The 16,906-nt window shown below is 40.6% G+C and overlaps 1 protein-coding gene across 1 annotated transcript in view; it reads left to right on the plus strand.

Annotated features, from left to right (window-relative positions):
• TYR (tyrosinase) overlaps nucleotides 1-16,906 on the plus strand; it is a 41,358-nt gene extending 24,452 nt beyond the window's left edge. Inside the window, exons 4-5 of the mRNA XM_063393504.1 lie at nucleotides 12,259-12,440; nucleotides 16,436-16,906. Coding sequence (XP_063249574.1) covers nucleotides 12,259-12,440; nucleotides 16,436-16,659 — 406 coding nt within the window. The 3' untranslated portion in view covers nucleotides 16,660-16,906. The remainder of the gene's footprint in view (nucleotides 1-12,258; nucleotides 12,441-16,435) is intronic.

Below are 16,906 nucleotides of genomic sequence, written 5' to 3' on the forward strand. Positions count from 1 at the left end.
TTATTGCAGTCTCAGTGCGTGGCTGCCTGGTCCTCCTCTGATCTGTTTGCATCTCTCTGTTGTGCCTTGTCCTGTGTGCATGTTGTAATCTGTGTCATTAAGGGACTATCCCATTGCACTGGTCTGTGCAGCACCTGGCGTATCCTTAGCCTCTGACTGTGGCTCTTAGGTATCAAAGAAACAGGAGGTAACAATCGCTTCATTTACTGTGGCATGAATCAGCTGGGCATCCCTGATCTGATCAGCAGCACCTAATTCCTTCAGCCAGCTTTATGGACTCTTGCAGTCTCTGTGGGTTCAATATACTCACCTTAATGCCAGAACCTTCTTCCACTCGAAAAAAACCAAACCAAAACAAAAATCCAAACAAATCAGCACTATGGCAAAAGTGGAAAAAGTGATTTAGTCGCAAAAAATGCTTTAACAAGAGAAAATTTGATTTGATTTTCACTCTCAGGAGATGTCAAAATAAAAGCTTCCTATTTTTACTGTGTTTTTGAAACAGAACATTTTAGCTTTCTCTTGAATGTCATCTCAGAGTTTTTAAACCAAAAAATGGCACAAGAAAAAAACAAGTTTTTATCTTGTTTTGAAATGTTGACAGGACACAAGAACTTATTTTAGAAGTTAAAAACTATTTGCTTCAAGGATTTGGACCATTTGGAGAAATGCATTAAAAAAGAATCATCAGAAATTCTTGTAAGACAATGCTATGTTTCCAGACTTGTTTAATACATGAAATAAGAATGATTCTTTACCCTGAAATGTCTCCAGTGGGAAACAACACATATTAGGCATAAGGCCAAGGAATTGTTTTCTCCCTTTGGTATACAAAAACTTAAGGACATCAAAACTTTTGACTGAGGTTCAGCTGATATGGAAATTGTAGTACAGTAATATATCAGTTAATAACAGAGCAGTCTAAAAATTTAAAAATCACTTTATAAACACAAATTGCATGATTAATTTTATTTCTTGATATGGGCACAGCAAGGCTGTTACTGCTTTTTGAGGTTACATTTGCAAATTACATAGCCTAGAAGTCATATTTTTTCTGGAGCTAAATGAGCTACAGCTTGGAACCACTTGATATCTATTAGACAAAGGCAGGTCAAGAGGTTGTCATTAGCAATATCCTAGGAAGAGAGCTCTGATCAGCATGCACAGCTACATCCCACCAGCGGGCTCTGTGGCACAGCAGCAAGGTACCCCAGCTCCCACCCTTCCCTGGTATTTAAAAAAATCACCTTGTTACAGCAGCTCCTGCACACAGAAAACAGCTCTGTTCTATCACAAGGGACTTAGAGGAAGAAAACTGCTCTCCAGCAGAATGTTTGAGGTGAGGGTGGGCCAGAAATGACTTTGGTCACAAGCTTTATTGGCACACACAAACTCCTACAATAAGTGTGAGATACAGAACAGATAAGTACAAAAGGTGAGTGGAATCTCAAGCATGGAAGCTTTTAGAAAGGAAATTTCTACATTTTTTATTTTTTTCCCCCCTTGAGGATATCTACAAACGTGCAGGAGGACACCTTGCTCCCTCTGTTACCACAAGCCCTCTCTTGACACCCAGCAGAGCTGTTAACCTTTCCCTCCCAACCTCTTAGGCTTTGTAGCATGTAAACCAGAGCTACTCAGCTTGTTTGATGGAGCTGACTCACTCAAAGTGGGCTCAGTGTGTGGGCAGAGTGAGTTCACATCTTCTGCGAAATACCACATAAATATATCCATGGAAAGCAGAGTGTAAGTGGGAAGGACGGGGTGTTGCTGAGAAACAGCTCCCCAGTATCTCTGCTTTGATATCGCTGTGTCTGGGGCTGAAAGGCAAACCATGGGCCAAGGTACTGAGCTGGGCTCTAACATCCACTTCAGTGAGCCTGAGCAGGTGCAGCCTTGGAGGGGATGCAGGAGCAGCCTTGGAGGGTCACATCACCTGTCATCTAACACGTACCATGGCTAGAGGCAAAAGAGAGGTACAGATTTAGAGCATCCCTCCTCCAGTGGACAGAGGGGGACTGAATATATATAATACACTTGAGGGTGCACCTGCATTTGAGCTAACCTTAAACAAGTCCTCTGGATATCCACAAATAGACCACACAGTGACAGACGTAGAGAGATATAAGGACAAGGATCAGTCTCTGGAGATAAATATTCTTTTTATTGATTAAGCATACATAGAACCTATAGTTCTGCTGCTACACCTTGCTTTAGAGGAATGACCAGAGAAAAGTTAAACAGCCTTCTGGATCATATGTGAAATACAGCAGTTGGCAATCTCACCTGCCATGTCATTATTCAGGCTAGATGTTTGTAATGATCCACTCTGTTCGTAAAACTCAATTATATAGCAGGTTCAGTCCAAATAGTCCCATTTAAAGTGCAGGTTTCATATCAGTCTTACTGCAAGGTTTTAGCTCAGCCAACACAATTGCTGAATGGATCACTTCGTACACCACATATTTTGCAAACAATTACTGGTTTTTAAAAGGAGATGTTGCACTGCCCTGAAAGTTCACAAGAGCTGCATGGTTAGTCTTCACCTATTCTCTTAATGCTGGGGGAGGAGGAAGCTCCCTGTGATACAGCAATCAAAATGAGCTCTGATGCAGACAGCTAGCATTTCCTTCCTTCAGCACTTTTGCAATAACATCTGATGTAATTGTTCAGATTTTTAAAAATCATAAGAAAACACGGTACTTTTCTCACCCACATGTAGCTACCTCCTATTCATCAACAGAAATTATCACTTCACTTCCATAGGTGTGATTTATGTATTATATGCCCTTGTGAACTTCAATAATGATAATCTTTAAGTCTCAAAAGAACTGAATTGCAGAGCACAAAAGTAGGTTCCATAGTGTCAGTCCAGCTACCTCCACAGCAGTCCATTTTAATCTGCTTGTTAACTTTCTCTTCAGGGAAAAGTAATTATTAAACTTTGGAACAGCGAGGATTTTTATTATCTCTAACTTCAAGTAGTGTTTTTGTGTTAGCAACAAACTATGGCAAAAATGAAACGGAGAAATTTAACACAGGATATACATTCCATCAAATGCTAACTTCTGTTTTCAATGCAGCACAGGGTTGCATTTGTATTTCCTTACTTACAAAAGCACACAGGACACCCCATTATGTCTCATCTATAACTTGGTGGTTGCAGTGTTGGACAGTATTGGAGACCTAAATCTGAATGGAAAACAAATATCTCTAGCCAAACATTGCTCTGGTTTGTCAGTAAAGGGTGAAACAACACACACGATTACAGCTATTTGAGGAACAAGTATTTCTCTCCTGAACCTCAGAAAAATCATTTACAACTTCCACTGGTGTTAAACAAAGGCTGACTTGACTAAGAAAAACAACAGAGCTTAGACCAAATATCTGACAGAATTCCAGTGCAGCTAATCCTCATTTAAACTCATTTCTTTCCAGCAAAGGTACAGAATAAGCTCCCACAGGACTTGGATTAACTTGCCGATAACTGGGTTAGGCTAAGGCACAACTTAGTCCTACACTGGAGAATATGGACATTCCACTGCACAGATTCCATAACATTTTTTCCAACACTCAGCTCTTGTCTGAAGAGTCAAGCTTAGCTTATCCATTATCTTCCTCTTCAGTGGAAATAAAGCTCTTTACATGTTTACATAGCACCAACTGATCAAAATCAGACTTAGCGCTTGTTTCATCCTATCCAGTTTTCTAGAAGGCAAAACCAGTAATATTTCAGTAAGGTTTCTTTACTGGAAAGTAAAGTAGGCTACAGTACTGCTCAGCTTGATAAGCTTTGTGGCAGAGGAGCCCAGACTTATATGCAATGGGACTGAAGCCTCAGGTAGCACATGACAGTCCTGGGAAGGGTTAAAAGCAGTTTGCAATGTAACCAAAAGAAATTGTGATAGCAAATGAGGAATAGAACTGCAGGACTTCAGCAACCCTTTCTGAGACAGGAACAGAGAGCAGTAATGTCTGTTCAGAGTGATTTTATCTGAATTCTCTGCAGGACTCTGGTGCTTGACCAGCTTCTTTTCACAAGAGAAGCTTGAGGAGCTGGTGTCATTTCTTATTCTAGGAGAGAAACACTTGGAGCACTACATGATTGTTGGACAATGAGGGGAAACTATATAGCCCTCTGCTGCCAAATGAGCATGCAAAGCAACAGTGAGAGATCCAACTGCATCTTCTCCAGATAGCTGAGGAAGATCAAGTTGTTTGACATAAAGAGGAAAAGTTTCAGGTGGAAAGTCTGACGACTCTTCACTTAGTCCTACAGATGTGTTGAGAGTGTTATGTGTTTCTAAATCACACTGGTAGAGGAAATATTAAAAAAAATGTCATAAATGGCATGGAACTGTGTCAAGGGAGATCTAGGTTCAAAAAGGAGAAGCTCAGGAAACAGTTCCCTAGTTTAGGGAAAGGTTCTTCACCCAGAGGGTGATTGGGCACTGGAACAGGCTCCCCAGAGAAGTGGTCACAGCACCAAGTCTGACAGAGTTCAAGAAGCATTTGGACAACACTCTCAGGCACAGGGTGTGACTCTTGGGGATGTCCTGTGCAGGGCTAGGACCTAGACTCAGTCATTCTTGAGGATCCCTTCCAACTCAGGATCTTCTATGATTCTATGAATGCAGTGGTTGCAGTAACCTTGAGGTTTGCAAGAAAGTGGGACATAGGCAAAGTGACATTGTTTTTCTCTTAGGTGGGATTGGTTGACATGCATTGTCAATTCCCTCCTTCTTGTTTCCTTTATCTGACACTTTCCAAACATCCAGTTTGTGCAGTGAGAACAAAGGAGATTAAATGCTTGTAGTGATATCCATGAAGCAGAGCAGTGCCAAGATCCTCAGGTGCCACATGTTTCCCCAGCTCTGGTGGTACTTTGTAGTGCCTGGGAAGGTGTCAGCATAGTGTATGTTATTATACCTCGCTCACAGAATGGTACTCTAGGGGATAGCCTGCAAACAGTATCAGTCTTGCTGAACAAGGAAGGGGCTTTATGTCATCTGCACATTGTGTCTCCATGGCTCAGGTGGTCTATTCTACTCAAGTCAACAAAAAAATCCCCACTTTTGGTTCAGAAAATAAAGGGAAACAATGAAGTAGCCCAGATCTTTCCTGAAAATGAATATTCGTATTTCAGATGCATATAATTGATCTACATGGGGAATACATGCTCTGAGAAAAAAAAAAAAAAAAAAAACAACCAAAAAAAACAAAAAAACAAACCAGCACAGAATTATGTGGGAAGACAGCTCCACCAGGCTAAAATACTTTTTTTTTTTTCCTATTTTGTGCAACTCTATCTTTTAAGTGTTGACAAATCTAGAAGCCCCAGCTGGTATGGCTACCACAGCTTCATGTTCTTGAGTGCAGCTAGTACTGAGGTTGACCATGTATTCCCAACCTCACACACACACACACACACACACACAATGTGTATATGTATGTGCATATATACATATATGGTCATGCATAAACGCAAACATGCTTGACCAGATATGCAAATCAAGGCAAAAAATGTAGCACTCACACAAAATTCCAATGGCACCAGCAGCCTCATCCTCTTTACCTTTTTGGCTGACCATGATGAAAGCCTGTTATGGGAAAACACACATACACATAGAGACATACACATGCACAGCCTGGATTCCCCAGTATACTGGCCTTAGGCACCCAGTGTAGCCACTAACCCAAGCCCCATCTGCAGCTGCCTCACCCACAAGCAGGCACAGCACACGCATGCATGCATGCACAGGTGTCTCCTGTGGCTGGCCCAGGGACTGGCACAGGAGTAACTTCACAGAGATACTGCAGGGGTTTGGGGAAGAGAAGTTGTCCAAAGATCCTTGCTGCATGCTGCAGCTTGGAATTGATGATGGAGGCCCCTGGAAGCTGGGACTAGACAGAATAAGCACTGTAACCCAGGGCAGTCCTCAGCAGTGAGTCACCAGTGGGGGACACAACCTCAAAGGCTTTGGATGGGTTTTCACAATAATTGAGGACAGCGTCTTAATTTTTAATCAGACACTTGCATTATGACACTGTAATTTGTTTACAGCCTCCCTGAGAGTCCCTGTAGTGTCCTTAGCCAACTTAAAACAAAAAGAACAAAAAAGAATACTGCAATATAACTGCATACATTGGCAAACAGTACAGTGCCTTGACTTTACAGCCTCAGCATCAGCACCTCTTCCAGAACTGAAGCACTGATCTTTCTCCCAAATGCTTGGGATGGAAATTACCTGAGGTGACTTTGCAATACCAGCTGACTAGTGCCAACTTTTAAAGTGATGACTACCATGTAATCACAGTCCTTGGGCTGGCATTTCAGCTTTGTTTAATTTATTTCCTTTTTCTTTTCTTTCCAAATGCAATACATGTTGCTTGCCAGATTTCTTCTACAGCATGTCAGATCTCATGATACTGAAATAAATTGTATAAGTGAACTCTAAGTAACAACGTTCTGTATTCCTTCTGGCATAGTCAATCTGACCTCACCTCAGTCTCACAACTGGAGATGAGGAATCACAGTCTCCCTGTCAAACGTGGCATGACAAAGGATATGGCTTTGGATTTGAACCTGACATATTTATTAGTGGCTTACAAAGCAGCCATCTAGCAGCTGAATGGTTAAGATTGAGTGCAGGCTCAGCTGAGTTACAAGTTTATCAGGCTATTGAAATTGTGCCCTTTCTTTCTCAGTGTTGCTTTAAGTCGCTTCGATCTGGCACATGGGTTAGGAAGAAGAAAAGTCCTACTCAGTAATTAGTGCTACCCAGAAAAATTGACCTCAGTTTCTCCCTTGTGCTGGTACTGGCCATCACACAAAAGAATAATGAATCAGATCCACAGTTTTATCTCACCTAAACTATCTCAGAACAAATTAAAATAAATAAGAGGTTTGGTTTTAAACCAAATCAGTTTCTTAATCCTGCTTACGGGACAGTTGTGCAAACGCTTACAAGGAAAGTGAGGACGAGGAGGCAGGAGGAAATCAGTGCTGTGTCCCCTGCTGTGCAGAGGACTCAGAGTGACCATGAGCCATCACCATAAGGTGACTGGAGTCCTCCCACTGGGCACGCCTGCAAGGCCACTCTTGTTCCTTGTTGTGTGACAGAAATTCATACAGAGTTTCATACTGAACCCTCCCTCTCTTTCCCCCTCCACCTCTCCAGCTGTCCTTCATCTCAAGGTAGAACACACTGGATTAAATTTTTCTGTTAAATCTTCCTGAAGGGACAGTTAATTTACACTATAAGCCAGTGGTCTAGTAAGGTCTAGTTTCTCTCTCTCAGTCAGTCAAGAGTATCTCTGCTCATGACTCTGGTAGCACACTTGGTAAATGGCCCTTAGAAGGAACACTTTGCAAAATGATAAAGAAAAATGCCTACTCTTATTTTTTTACTCTACTTTTTCTTGATTTTCAGATTTCCTTCCTGTGAATAGCATCTTTTCAGAGTGTACAACACTATCTGAACAGTAAGAAGGAATCCAGCCTACATATAGCAATGCTTTTATACCCTGCCTCATATTTCCCACTGGCAGCATAAACCCAGTTATTTCTTGGCTGATCCTTTCATTAGTTATAATCCCATTGCATATATTATTCATAAAATAATATGAATTCATAATTTCAGTAAGAAAATATATATTGGTGGCATTTTTTCATCATCCTCAAATCAATTCTATTTCCCACCACTCCTTAAACTGAGGTGGGTTTGTTTGTTTGGATTTTTAAATTAATTTTCTGCTACAGCTCATTTAATTTCATTTTGTGTACCTGATATGTATAGAGCAGAACAAAGAAAATGCTTGAGTCTATTTATACACAATTAAATAGAAGTGATATATCCACATCTTTTATAGATGGCTTTAATTTTCACCGTACCACACGACGATGTTTTGCAAAAGTAAAGTATATTTTCCCTGAATGAAAATTTAAACTGACAAAGCATCTCCATAACAGGTGGGTGTCATTATTACTTTTTACCACATACCAGTTCTTTGGAACCTGTTACATCTGGTACACCCAAGAATTAACCTCATCAGCAATTACAGTGACCTGTATACAGATATATAGCAAAAAAATTTAAATAAAATCGAGACTCCATGCTTGCAGTGGTATAACCTAACTCTTAGAAGTGCCACAGGTTGGTGCAAACTGGCCCCACAGCTGAGGTCTCACTCCCATACAGTATGTCTGCTATGAATTTAGGGAAGTTAGTTTTACTCTCTGCCTATTTTGTTTGGAGTAAAATGAGGCCTGAGTCTCTAAGAAATCTCCAAAATGAAGGAAAAATATTCTTTGTCTTTATGATTTTTTGGGATCCTTCTAATATTATTACCTTCCTTAGCTATTTCTGCATCAAACACGGACTCTGAATGAATCAGACCTTAAGTGATAGTGAATTTTTCATGTCCCATGATCAATTTTTCGAAGATTAAAATATAAACTTGAGCTTTATTTTAATCTACAGTTTTCTAAATCCAACCCATTCTACAATATTAAAATTCTATTTCCTCTAAGTAGAAAATAATTTTTGCATAGGATGTTGATTATCATAATCTAGTAATTACTTTGTATTACACCCACTACAAAATAATTTCTACTTTGGAAATGTGCTTTAGAGAGACTGAGGCCCTCTGAGCACTAAATGTGAGACAAGGCATCTTTCAAAATTCAGATTATTCTCCAATCTCTTTCAGTTCTTGGGCCTCCTATTTAGGACATTCAGTTTGGGCATTTTGATTTCCTCAAGAGAAGGAGGAAGTCTTCCAGATGCAAGCAGTATTTTCTCTAATCTAGACAGAATTAGTTTTTAATCTGTCCAAAGCCTTTAAATAAAAACTACTCTTTCCAAGTCAATTTTGCTTGCTGCTGAAGAAATACAAAGGGAATTAGGGCTATCAGGAGACTAACCTCTATTTAACTTAGTCATTTTCCATGTTTTAAATTTCTTTTTCTTAAGCTTTGATTGCCAGTGGCCCTTCTAGGTAGACCTGTCATCCTTAAGGATTTATGGTTTATTGCTTCTAATCCCAGGCTGGGTTCTCTCCATTTCCATTCTCTGAATAAAATTCCCAACAACTTTTGGTGAGCTCTTCTCTTCTTTCCTTTATCCCGCCTTGTCTTCCCACCACGCTCACATCCCATCTGCTCCCTTTGCACTGCCAGCATCTCCCGAGTGATGCCAGTCTAGCTGGAATTGCAGTGCTAAAAAAGCCTCTGTCTCTGGAAAATATCACTTCCAGCTATACAAATAGCTACTTATCTGCTTGCTCTCTTTGTCTAAATGCTGAGGAAGAAAGTAACCAACCAGACTTCTGCAGGAGCCAGAGAGATTTCTTTCCTTCCCACTAAACCTATGTTCACTACTCTTTTATTTTTTTGCACAGAATAAGGATGGAGATTGGATACAGCAAAGCTCTGATCTGAGACTTTAGATGTCCTTTTTGTTACCTTTAGTTAAATTATGTCAAGAAAAGGAATAAAATGACCCTGAAGATGCCCTTACCTCATGGACCCACTTTGTTAGGCTCTCAGGTCCAGGGAAGGATGCAGAGGTTCATATGAAGAGAGCATAAGAGCAGTTTGCCAAGACAGTCAACAATTCCAGGGAGTCTGCTGCTTTGCCACAAAGCTGGCTTTTCTACCAGGAGCTTTGTCACTCCAAGAACGGACCAGCTAATTACCTCAGCATTTTATATCTCTGCATGTAGCATTATTTCTGCAGACCTAAGCTCTTCCAAGGTTGTAGCTCCTGAGAAAAGGACAGGAAACAACCGCACATTTTCAAGATACTAAAGGGAAATAACTTACATGACTGCTTAGGGGAAGGAAAGAAAAACTTTTGTCAACTGTAAGCAGATCAACATCTGATGATGGAAACACTGATTTCTTTCTGTCATGGAAACCACATGCCTGTTATTGGATTAAACAACTGTCTCTATAGATCAAGGCACACGGAAGAATTGCAGTGATCCATCTTAGCTGTTCAGATGTGTTATCTTTGCCTTCAGGAAAGGATAGCCCTGCATGACAGAGAAAATATTTGATGCTAACTGCCTTAAATATAGCCAGGGCTGGAGAAAGCACCTTATTTAAAGAAAAAAGTATTCTACAATGTTTGAGTCAGTGGTCATAGTACTCTGAAACCAAAGAGAATGTGATTATTTTCTCCAAATATACTTTTTTTTGGGCCAAATATTTTCAATTAAGTCCCCAAGGACAGGAGCACTGTGCCAGTGTCACTACCTGTCTGACAGCAAAAGCCAAAGGCTACTTCAGAATTTGACTTATCCTTAAAAATGTATGAAGGGAGTTAACAGCCTTGGCTGGGGAGTCATAAAATGTAACTCGATGATATGAAAGAGTATATGGTGCCCAAGGAGGACCATTTGTACTTTAACAATAGAAATACACCTGAAGCTGTGCCCTGTCCATGGGCTTTTCTCCCCAGCTGGATGCAATTTGGAGTTTTCTTTTTTGCATTAAGCTGGGAAACTGTTCTTGAAGAGCAAGAGTAAGGTTCTTCTTCCATAATTTAGAAAAAAGTAAGGCAGGGAAATGGCAGTGCTCCCCTTAAAAGGAGGAATACAATTAGATGAAGTACATGTAAAAAATATTACTTATATACTAAATCTGTCAGTTTTCTAAAGCAAAATTTTAAAAAATCCATCAACACTCTCTTGAAAATATGCATCACCATGCATTGTCTGACCAAGAAAAAAATAGTGTTCTGAGTTCATCTTACTGAAAAAGCTGAGAAAAGGCTTTAAACTGAAATAATAAATGCAACTTCACCCAATCATTTTATTAGCAAGCAGAATATGATCTGAATCTTTCAAAGTGTCAAATAAAACCCAAAAGCAAACATAACAATGACTGTTTCAAGATAAATGCACATGACTAGCTGTTCTGAAGGGAATAAAAGAAAATTTGACTCTTAAAGCTTTAAAAAAATGTTTCTGAGATTTCTGTGGTGTCATACAGATATGTTCAATGAAAGATTTCAATGAGAGCCAAGATGATAAGATCTTGTGCCAGCTAATGAAGAGAACTGTTCCCAAACAACTCAATGAATTGTGCAACACATCTTGTGCATCAGCAAAACTCATCACATCAGGATTTAGAGGCATATGATCACATCTGAATCTAAAGATCAGCTGCAAGGGCAGACAATTCAATGCTCCTGATACTGCTAAGCAAAGCTTGATACCTCATGTGAGAACCACACTGCAAATGAAGGAATCCAAAAGAAGGAATCCAAAAGAAGGAATTCAAAAGTACATATGTTCATTTCCATGGAAATGTTTTGCATTTGCATTCTGCTTGAAAGATTACTGGCCTAAGGATTCTTATTGAAAGCTCTTATGCAACAGCAACACTTAAATCATGCAGTGAGGATGCTGCATTTCAGGGCATTTCTTGCAAAGCTATTTCAGGCAAATGACGACTTTTAGCTCTGAACCTTGTGCTCATCAGCCCTCCGGATTTTCAGATTGTGACTGCTCAGCATTTTCTAAAAATCAGGCCCCAGGAAGTACCTCAGGATGAGCATTCCAAAGTTAGTGTATGGATCATCACAAGACGTTAAAAACCTGATCCAAGTCCTACCTCTGCCTTCTTAAAATATTACTGTGTTCCCACAACCAGAGTATCTCTGCACCTCTAACAACCTCGTGCTGCAGAGAAGAGCTATCTCAGCTCCCATCTACAACTGCTAGGAAAATAAGGCTGTGACAGTCAAGGTGCTTTACCCAAGGAATGAGTAAAAGCCAGGCAGGGAAAAGATTGGAGTAAAACACTTCCCCACATCACACTCCTCCTCAAGCTAAATTACTCCTTTATATTCTATGACTTTTTTAGTGACTACTGAATTTCTTCATGCTGTTCTCCAAATATTAGAGTTTCTGTTCAAAGTTTCTTGAGATAACTCCATTATCCCTCACAACCACATGAATTTCTGAGCACAAAAAGAGAGTGATTTACATTTATGGAATTTAAAAACACATTCAGGCTCCTTGCAGCACCATAGGCATTTGTTTTTTGTAGGCTTACATAGGAACTCAGCACTGAAGTGGATAACCCCAAATCTGGAAATTTGGAAAGCATTACACACGCATAAACACAAGACATTGCATGCAACTCTGTCTCCAGCATTAAAAAAAAAAAACCCTCTTTTTTTTAATCTTCAAGAAGAAAAATCCTGCTAATCCCCATCATTAATCAACATACTTTTTCTTTCACAGCATTTTTGAAAGATGGTTAAGAAGACACAGGCCCATGCTAGAAGTATACCCAGCAGCTAATGCACCAATTGGGCACAATCGAGAAAATTACATGGTCCCCTTCATCCCTCTTTACAGAAATGGGGAATTTTTTAAATCCTCAAGAGAGCTGGGGTATGACTATGAATATCTACAAGAACCAGGTAACGTTATAATCTTGGGTAAAAGGAGAAATGTAAAATTTATTGCCTATAACCTGGAATATGTCTGTCATATGAGAAGATAAGAAAATCTTTCTAATTCCAGATTCTTTCCTGGATATGCTTGTTTTCCTGAATTTGCTTGTTTTCTCATTTCTGGTTTCATATATGTGATGGATGAGCAGCTAAATCATGGGTCAGGCACAAAGGGTTACAGGGAATGTGGTGACATCAGATCGAGGACCTGTCACTAGTGTGTTCTGCAAGCCTCCATCCTCAGCTCTCTGCTCTTCAACATCTTCATAAATGACTTGGACACAGGACTGGAAAGGATACCAAGCAAGTCTGGAGACTTTAGAAAACTGGGAGGAGCTGTTGACTGCCTCAAAGTCAAGGAGGACCTGCAGAGAGACCTCAGCAAATTAGAGGACTGCACAATCACTAACCATATGAGGTTCAAAATAGGGGAAGTGTCAGATTCTGCACCTGAGATGGGGCAATTCTGGATGTATGGACAGACTGGGGAACAAGACGCAGAAAAGACTTAGTCCGGGTGCTGGAATATAAGCTCATGAAACAGCCAGATCAAGACCAGAAATACATATACATTTTTTTTTTTAATCAAAGACATTAGTTTCCTAAACTCATTATTATTGCCAGAATTGTACAACTCAGACAAAGTGGCAAATACCATGACTTTCAGGAATACTGAATCCTGAAATATTACTGCAAGAGGAAAGAAATGGTAAAATACTTAACATCCAACAATTAATTTCTGTTGCCTCTTGGACTCTTGCCTTTTCCCAGGGGTGCACATAGTCCTCAAAAAAAGGAAATCCTATTAAATTCTGCCTATGTTCTTAACACAGAGGTAAGGAAAGTAGTTCCTTGATTATTCTGAAAGATCAACAAAATGAATGAAATTCAACCTTGTTCAGAAAGTCCAGATGTCGCTCAACTCCTTGTTAATCTGGCTGAGAAGAAGCAAGCTTAAGCTATTTCTTATCTGAGGGAAGAACTGGTTACAAATGGAAAATGTTTGAACTCTCAAATTACAGATACAGATTTTCTCTCTGTAGTGTATAAATACAGAATTTTCTTCAGAAGAAAAAGTCTGTGGCTGGAAAAGAGGAAGTACTGGACAAGTAGGAAGAAATTATGAAAGAAAAAGAATAGTCAGTAGCAAAGATCTGGGTAGTCAAGAAAAGGCAGCATTTCTGCAGATCTTCCAGATGAGGAAGAAGAGGCACAGCAGAGGAAGAGAAAAAGAGAGAACGAGGAATGAGCACACAAGATCTGGCCCTATCCTATTCTCAAAACCTGTCTTGTTTGCCCTTAAAGAAAGTGGTTTGGAGGCGAATTTGGCAGTTCTGGTTTGACGGTTGGACTAGATGGCCTTGGAGGTCTCTTCTGATGTTGATGATTCTGTGATTCTGTGATTCTCTGAAGAGCAGCAGTTCTGAGTTACAGCACCAGCAACTTAGGAGAGGTGGTCTCAAACAGTGCCTATGGAAATCCATCCCTCACGACTCCAAGGCACATGTCACAGTGTAGCTACTGGGGATCTGCTCTGGGCAGAGGCTGGAGCAGACACCCAGCCTTCCCTGACATGAGAACCGTGAGCTGTAAAACGACCACAGCCTGCACTGCTGCCTGAAAACCAACACGAGTTACCATCAATAACAGATTTGGAAGACTAACTGCACCACCTAACAATGGCTGTCAAAACAAGTTGCTCTGTTAAGAGCTGTTTCAAGAGTTACATTTCAGCACTTGGACTAAGTTTTTTTTTCTGTATTTTTTTCCTTCTCTCCTTCTTTCAAAAATGAAAACAGATAAATTTACAGACACAGTCTTGACTTTTCCCCAAAAAATCTCCTTATCCCATTGGGAAGTTTCATAGAATCATTTAGATTGGAAAATACTTCTACCATCATGAAGTCCAAGCATAAAAGGAGCACTGTCAAGCCCACAACTAAACCATACCTTAGCACCTCATCTATATGATTTTTGAACACTTCCATGGATGGTGACTCTACTACTTCCCTCAGCAGCCTGTTCCAGCACTTGAAAATCCTTTTCATTAAAAAAGATTTTCCAAGCTGTAATAATGAGGAGACAGATGAAATCTGTAGGAGCTGTGAGCTTCCCACCACTATAAAGGCAAGTAACCGTGTCTTAAAGCTGACTGAGGGACTCCATAACTTGAGTCACTCCTAGCTCATCTTCCTAGTTTTGATTGTGGAAGTCTCACAGGTGTTTCTTTTGAACACCCAGAGGTACACAACCAGTGAACAACAAACACGTAAGAAATGGCAGAAACCAATTTCCCCACTCCTCCTTCATGCTTAGTTCAAAGATTTCTCTATCAGCCCTGCTAATTCCCAGGCCATGATCCTTTTCCCTCTCTGACTCAGGTGTACCCCAACCAACATGAGCAGGCCTGGTGCTATGTAAGCCACCCTGTGGACATAAACTCCAAAATTCCACATGTGGCACTAACCTCCTGGCCATGTATTGATCAGTTGATTTTTCCCTATTCCTTTCAGTGTTTTCCCCTAATGCTGAAGGAATCAAGGAGAATACTAACTCAACACCTGCTCCTTTAACTCAATGCCCCAGTGCCCTGAAGTCCCTTTAGGTTACCCTGGGACTTCCTCCTTCAGTCTCATCCCTATCCACCTGGAATACTTACAGAGGGTAGTCAGGGGCCCACACCAAATCTGGCAGCTTTCTTGCTACATCCCTTACCCAGGCCCAGGGAGGCAGCATCTTTTCAGAACAGAGTGCATGTAACAGCGTACTCCTAGAAGTACCATGACCCAAAAGGACATATGGATAGTTTTTCTAGGCACCAGTGAAAATGCAAGATAATTGGAAGACATTTACGGCCTTTGTGGGGGTACGACATTCTAAATATGGTTGAGTACATCTAAATCAGTCCAGATGCATAAAGCGCATTCAAAAAGAAACCACCATAGGAGTTCCCAGAGAAGGTGCTCTTTCTTTTCCCTACTAGCTAGTAATTACTGCTAATAATGGTCTTTAGGGCTAGTCATTGGGAGATGTGGTTTCTAAATCCCCCTTTGTGCAAGCAGACAAGTAACCCTGTTTTTCAAATTCAAGCCAGCACATTGTTGGGTGCATTTTGAACAGGTTTCTTTCCAGCCTCTGCTGTGAAGTGAGAGCTTTGTATGGCAGGGTTTTCATAACTCATTCGCCCATAGACAGACAGATAGACACAGACATATATTCATGTCACAAAGCAAGAAGGCAGCTGATCGTCTAACAGTGAGAAGTTGCCCTGGATTCACCAAAGAAAGAGGATTTCTTGTGCAGAATGACTACAGAATTGTTGTCTACTGCCTCTCCCCACACAGGAACTGTCAAAGCAAGTGGAATGCAGGTTCACAGTTAGTGAAAGGAAGCTTTTTTCTCCACTCAGTATGTAGTTAAGCAGGGATCCTTTTGCTGCTAAAAGTTGTGATAAAAGTTCAAAGAGCAGCTTGAAAAGATGATGGAAGGAGAACAAAAAATCCTCCAAATGACTATTGCACACAACCACACCACATCTGGTTCAGGAAATCCCTGACCTGCAAATTTTTGGAGCCTGGGTGAGTATTTTGTGAAAGCATTGTAATAGATTTGACCTTTTCTTAAAGTCTCCCTAGGGTTCTGCCTCAGTGATTGCTGCCAAGGGATGCTGAGCTAGCAGGACTTTCGGTTATACAGTATCAAACTCCTTGGGTTACAGTCTGAAGTTTTGACAAAACCATGAGGAGCACTGGGGACAGAGAAATCTGTGCCAGCCTTGGACAAGACTGAGAAACAGACTATCAGGGCTGAAGAGATTTGTTTAAAACTATTTGTGGCTCTCAGACAATTTGTACCATTCTTTATTCTCAGCCTTCCAGTATTATCTATTATAGAACTTCCATAAACTGACAGTACGTTGCACCAAGTTAAATGATCTTTCCTTTTCTGTTTGATTTTTCAAGCCCTTCAGTCTTTCCAAGACTTTTTGACACCCTATCTTCAGCAAGCCCGTCAGATCTGGGCTTGGCTGGTCGGAGCAGCTGTGTTTGGAGGCATTGTTACTGCTGTGCTCACAGGGCTCATCAGGGCCTGCCGGAAGAAAAAAGGAGGAACTTCGTCAGAGATACAACCCTTGCTCACAGAAAGTGAAGATTACAACAATATAACTTACCAGTCCAATTTCTAGAGGCCTCAGTAACTCAGTCGTGATACTAAGGTGCTAATCAAAAGTGCAGTGATTTGATTGATGTTTACAAATACCTTGTTGAGGTGTCCTGCAGAGGCAGGATGTGCAGTCTCAAGCCTCTTGTAACCTCCAATGTTGTACATCTTATCAGATCCACTCCTACAAAAATCTCCCAGATCCAACATAAGCTACAACGCCACCCAAAGAACACTGTGTATTTCCTAAGCTTGATTAAATAATGCTCCTA

This window comes from Prinia subflava, chromosome 3 (assembly GCF_021018805.1).
Source record: "Prinia subflava isolate CZ2003 ecotype Zambia chromosome 3, Cam_Psub_1.2, whole genome shotgun sequence".
Lineage (NCBI taxonomy): Eukaryota > Metazoa > Chordata > Aves > Passeriformes > Cisticolidae > Prinia > Prinia subflava.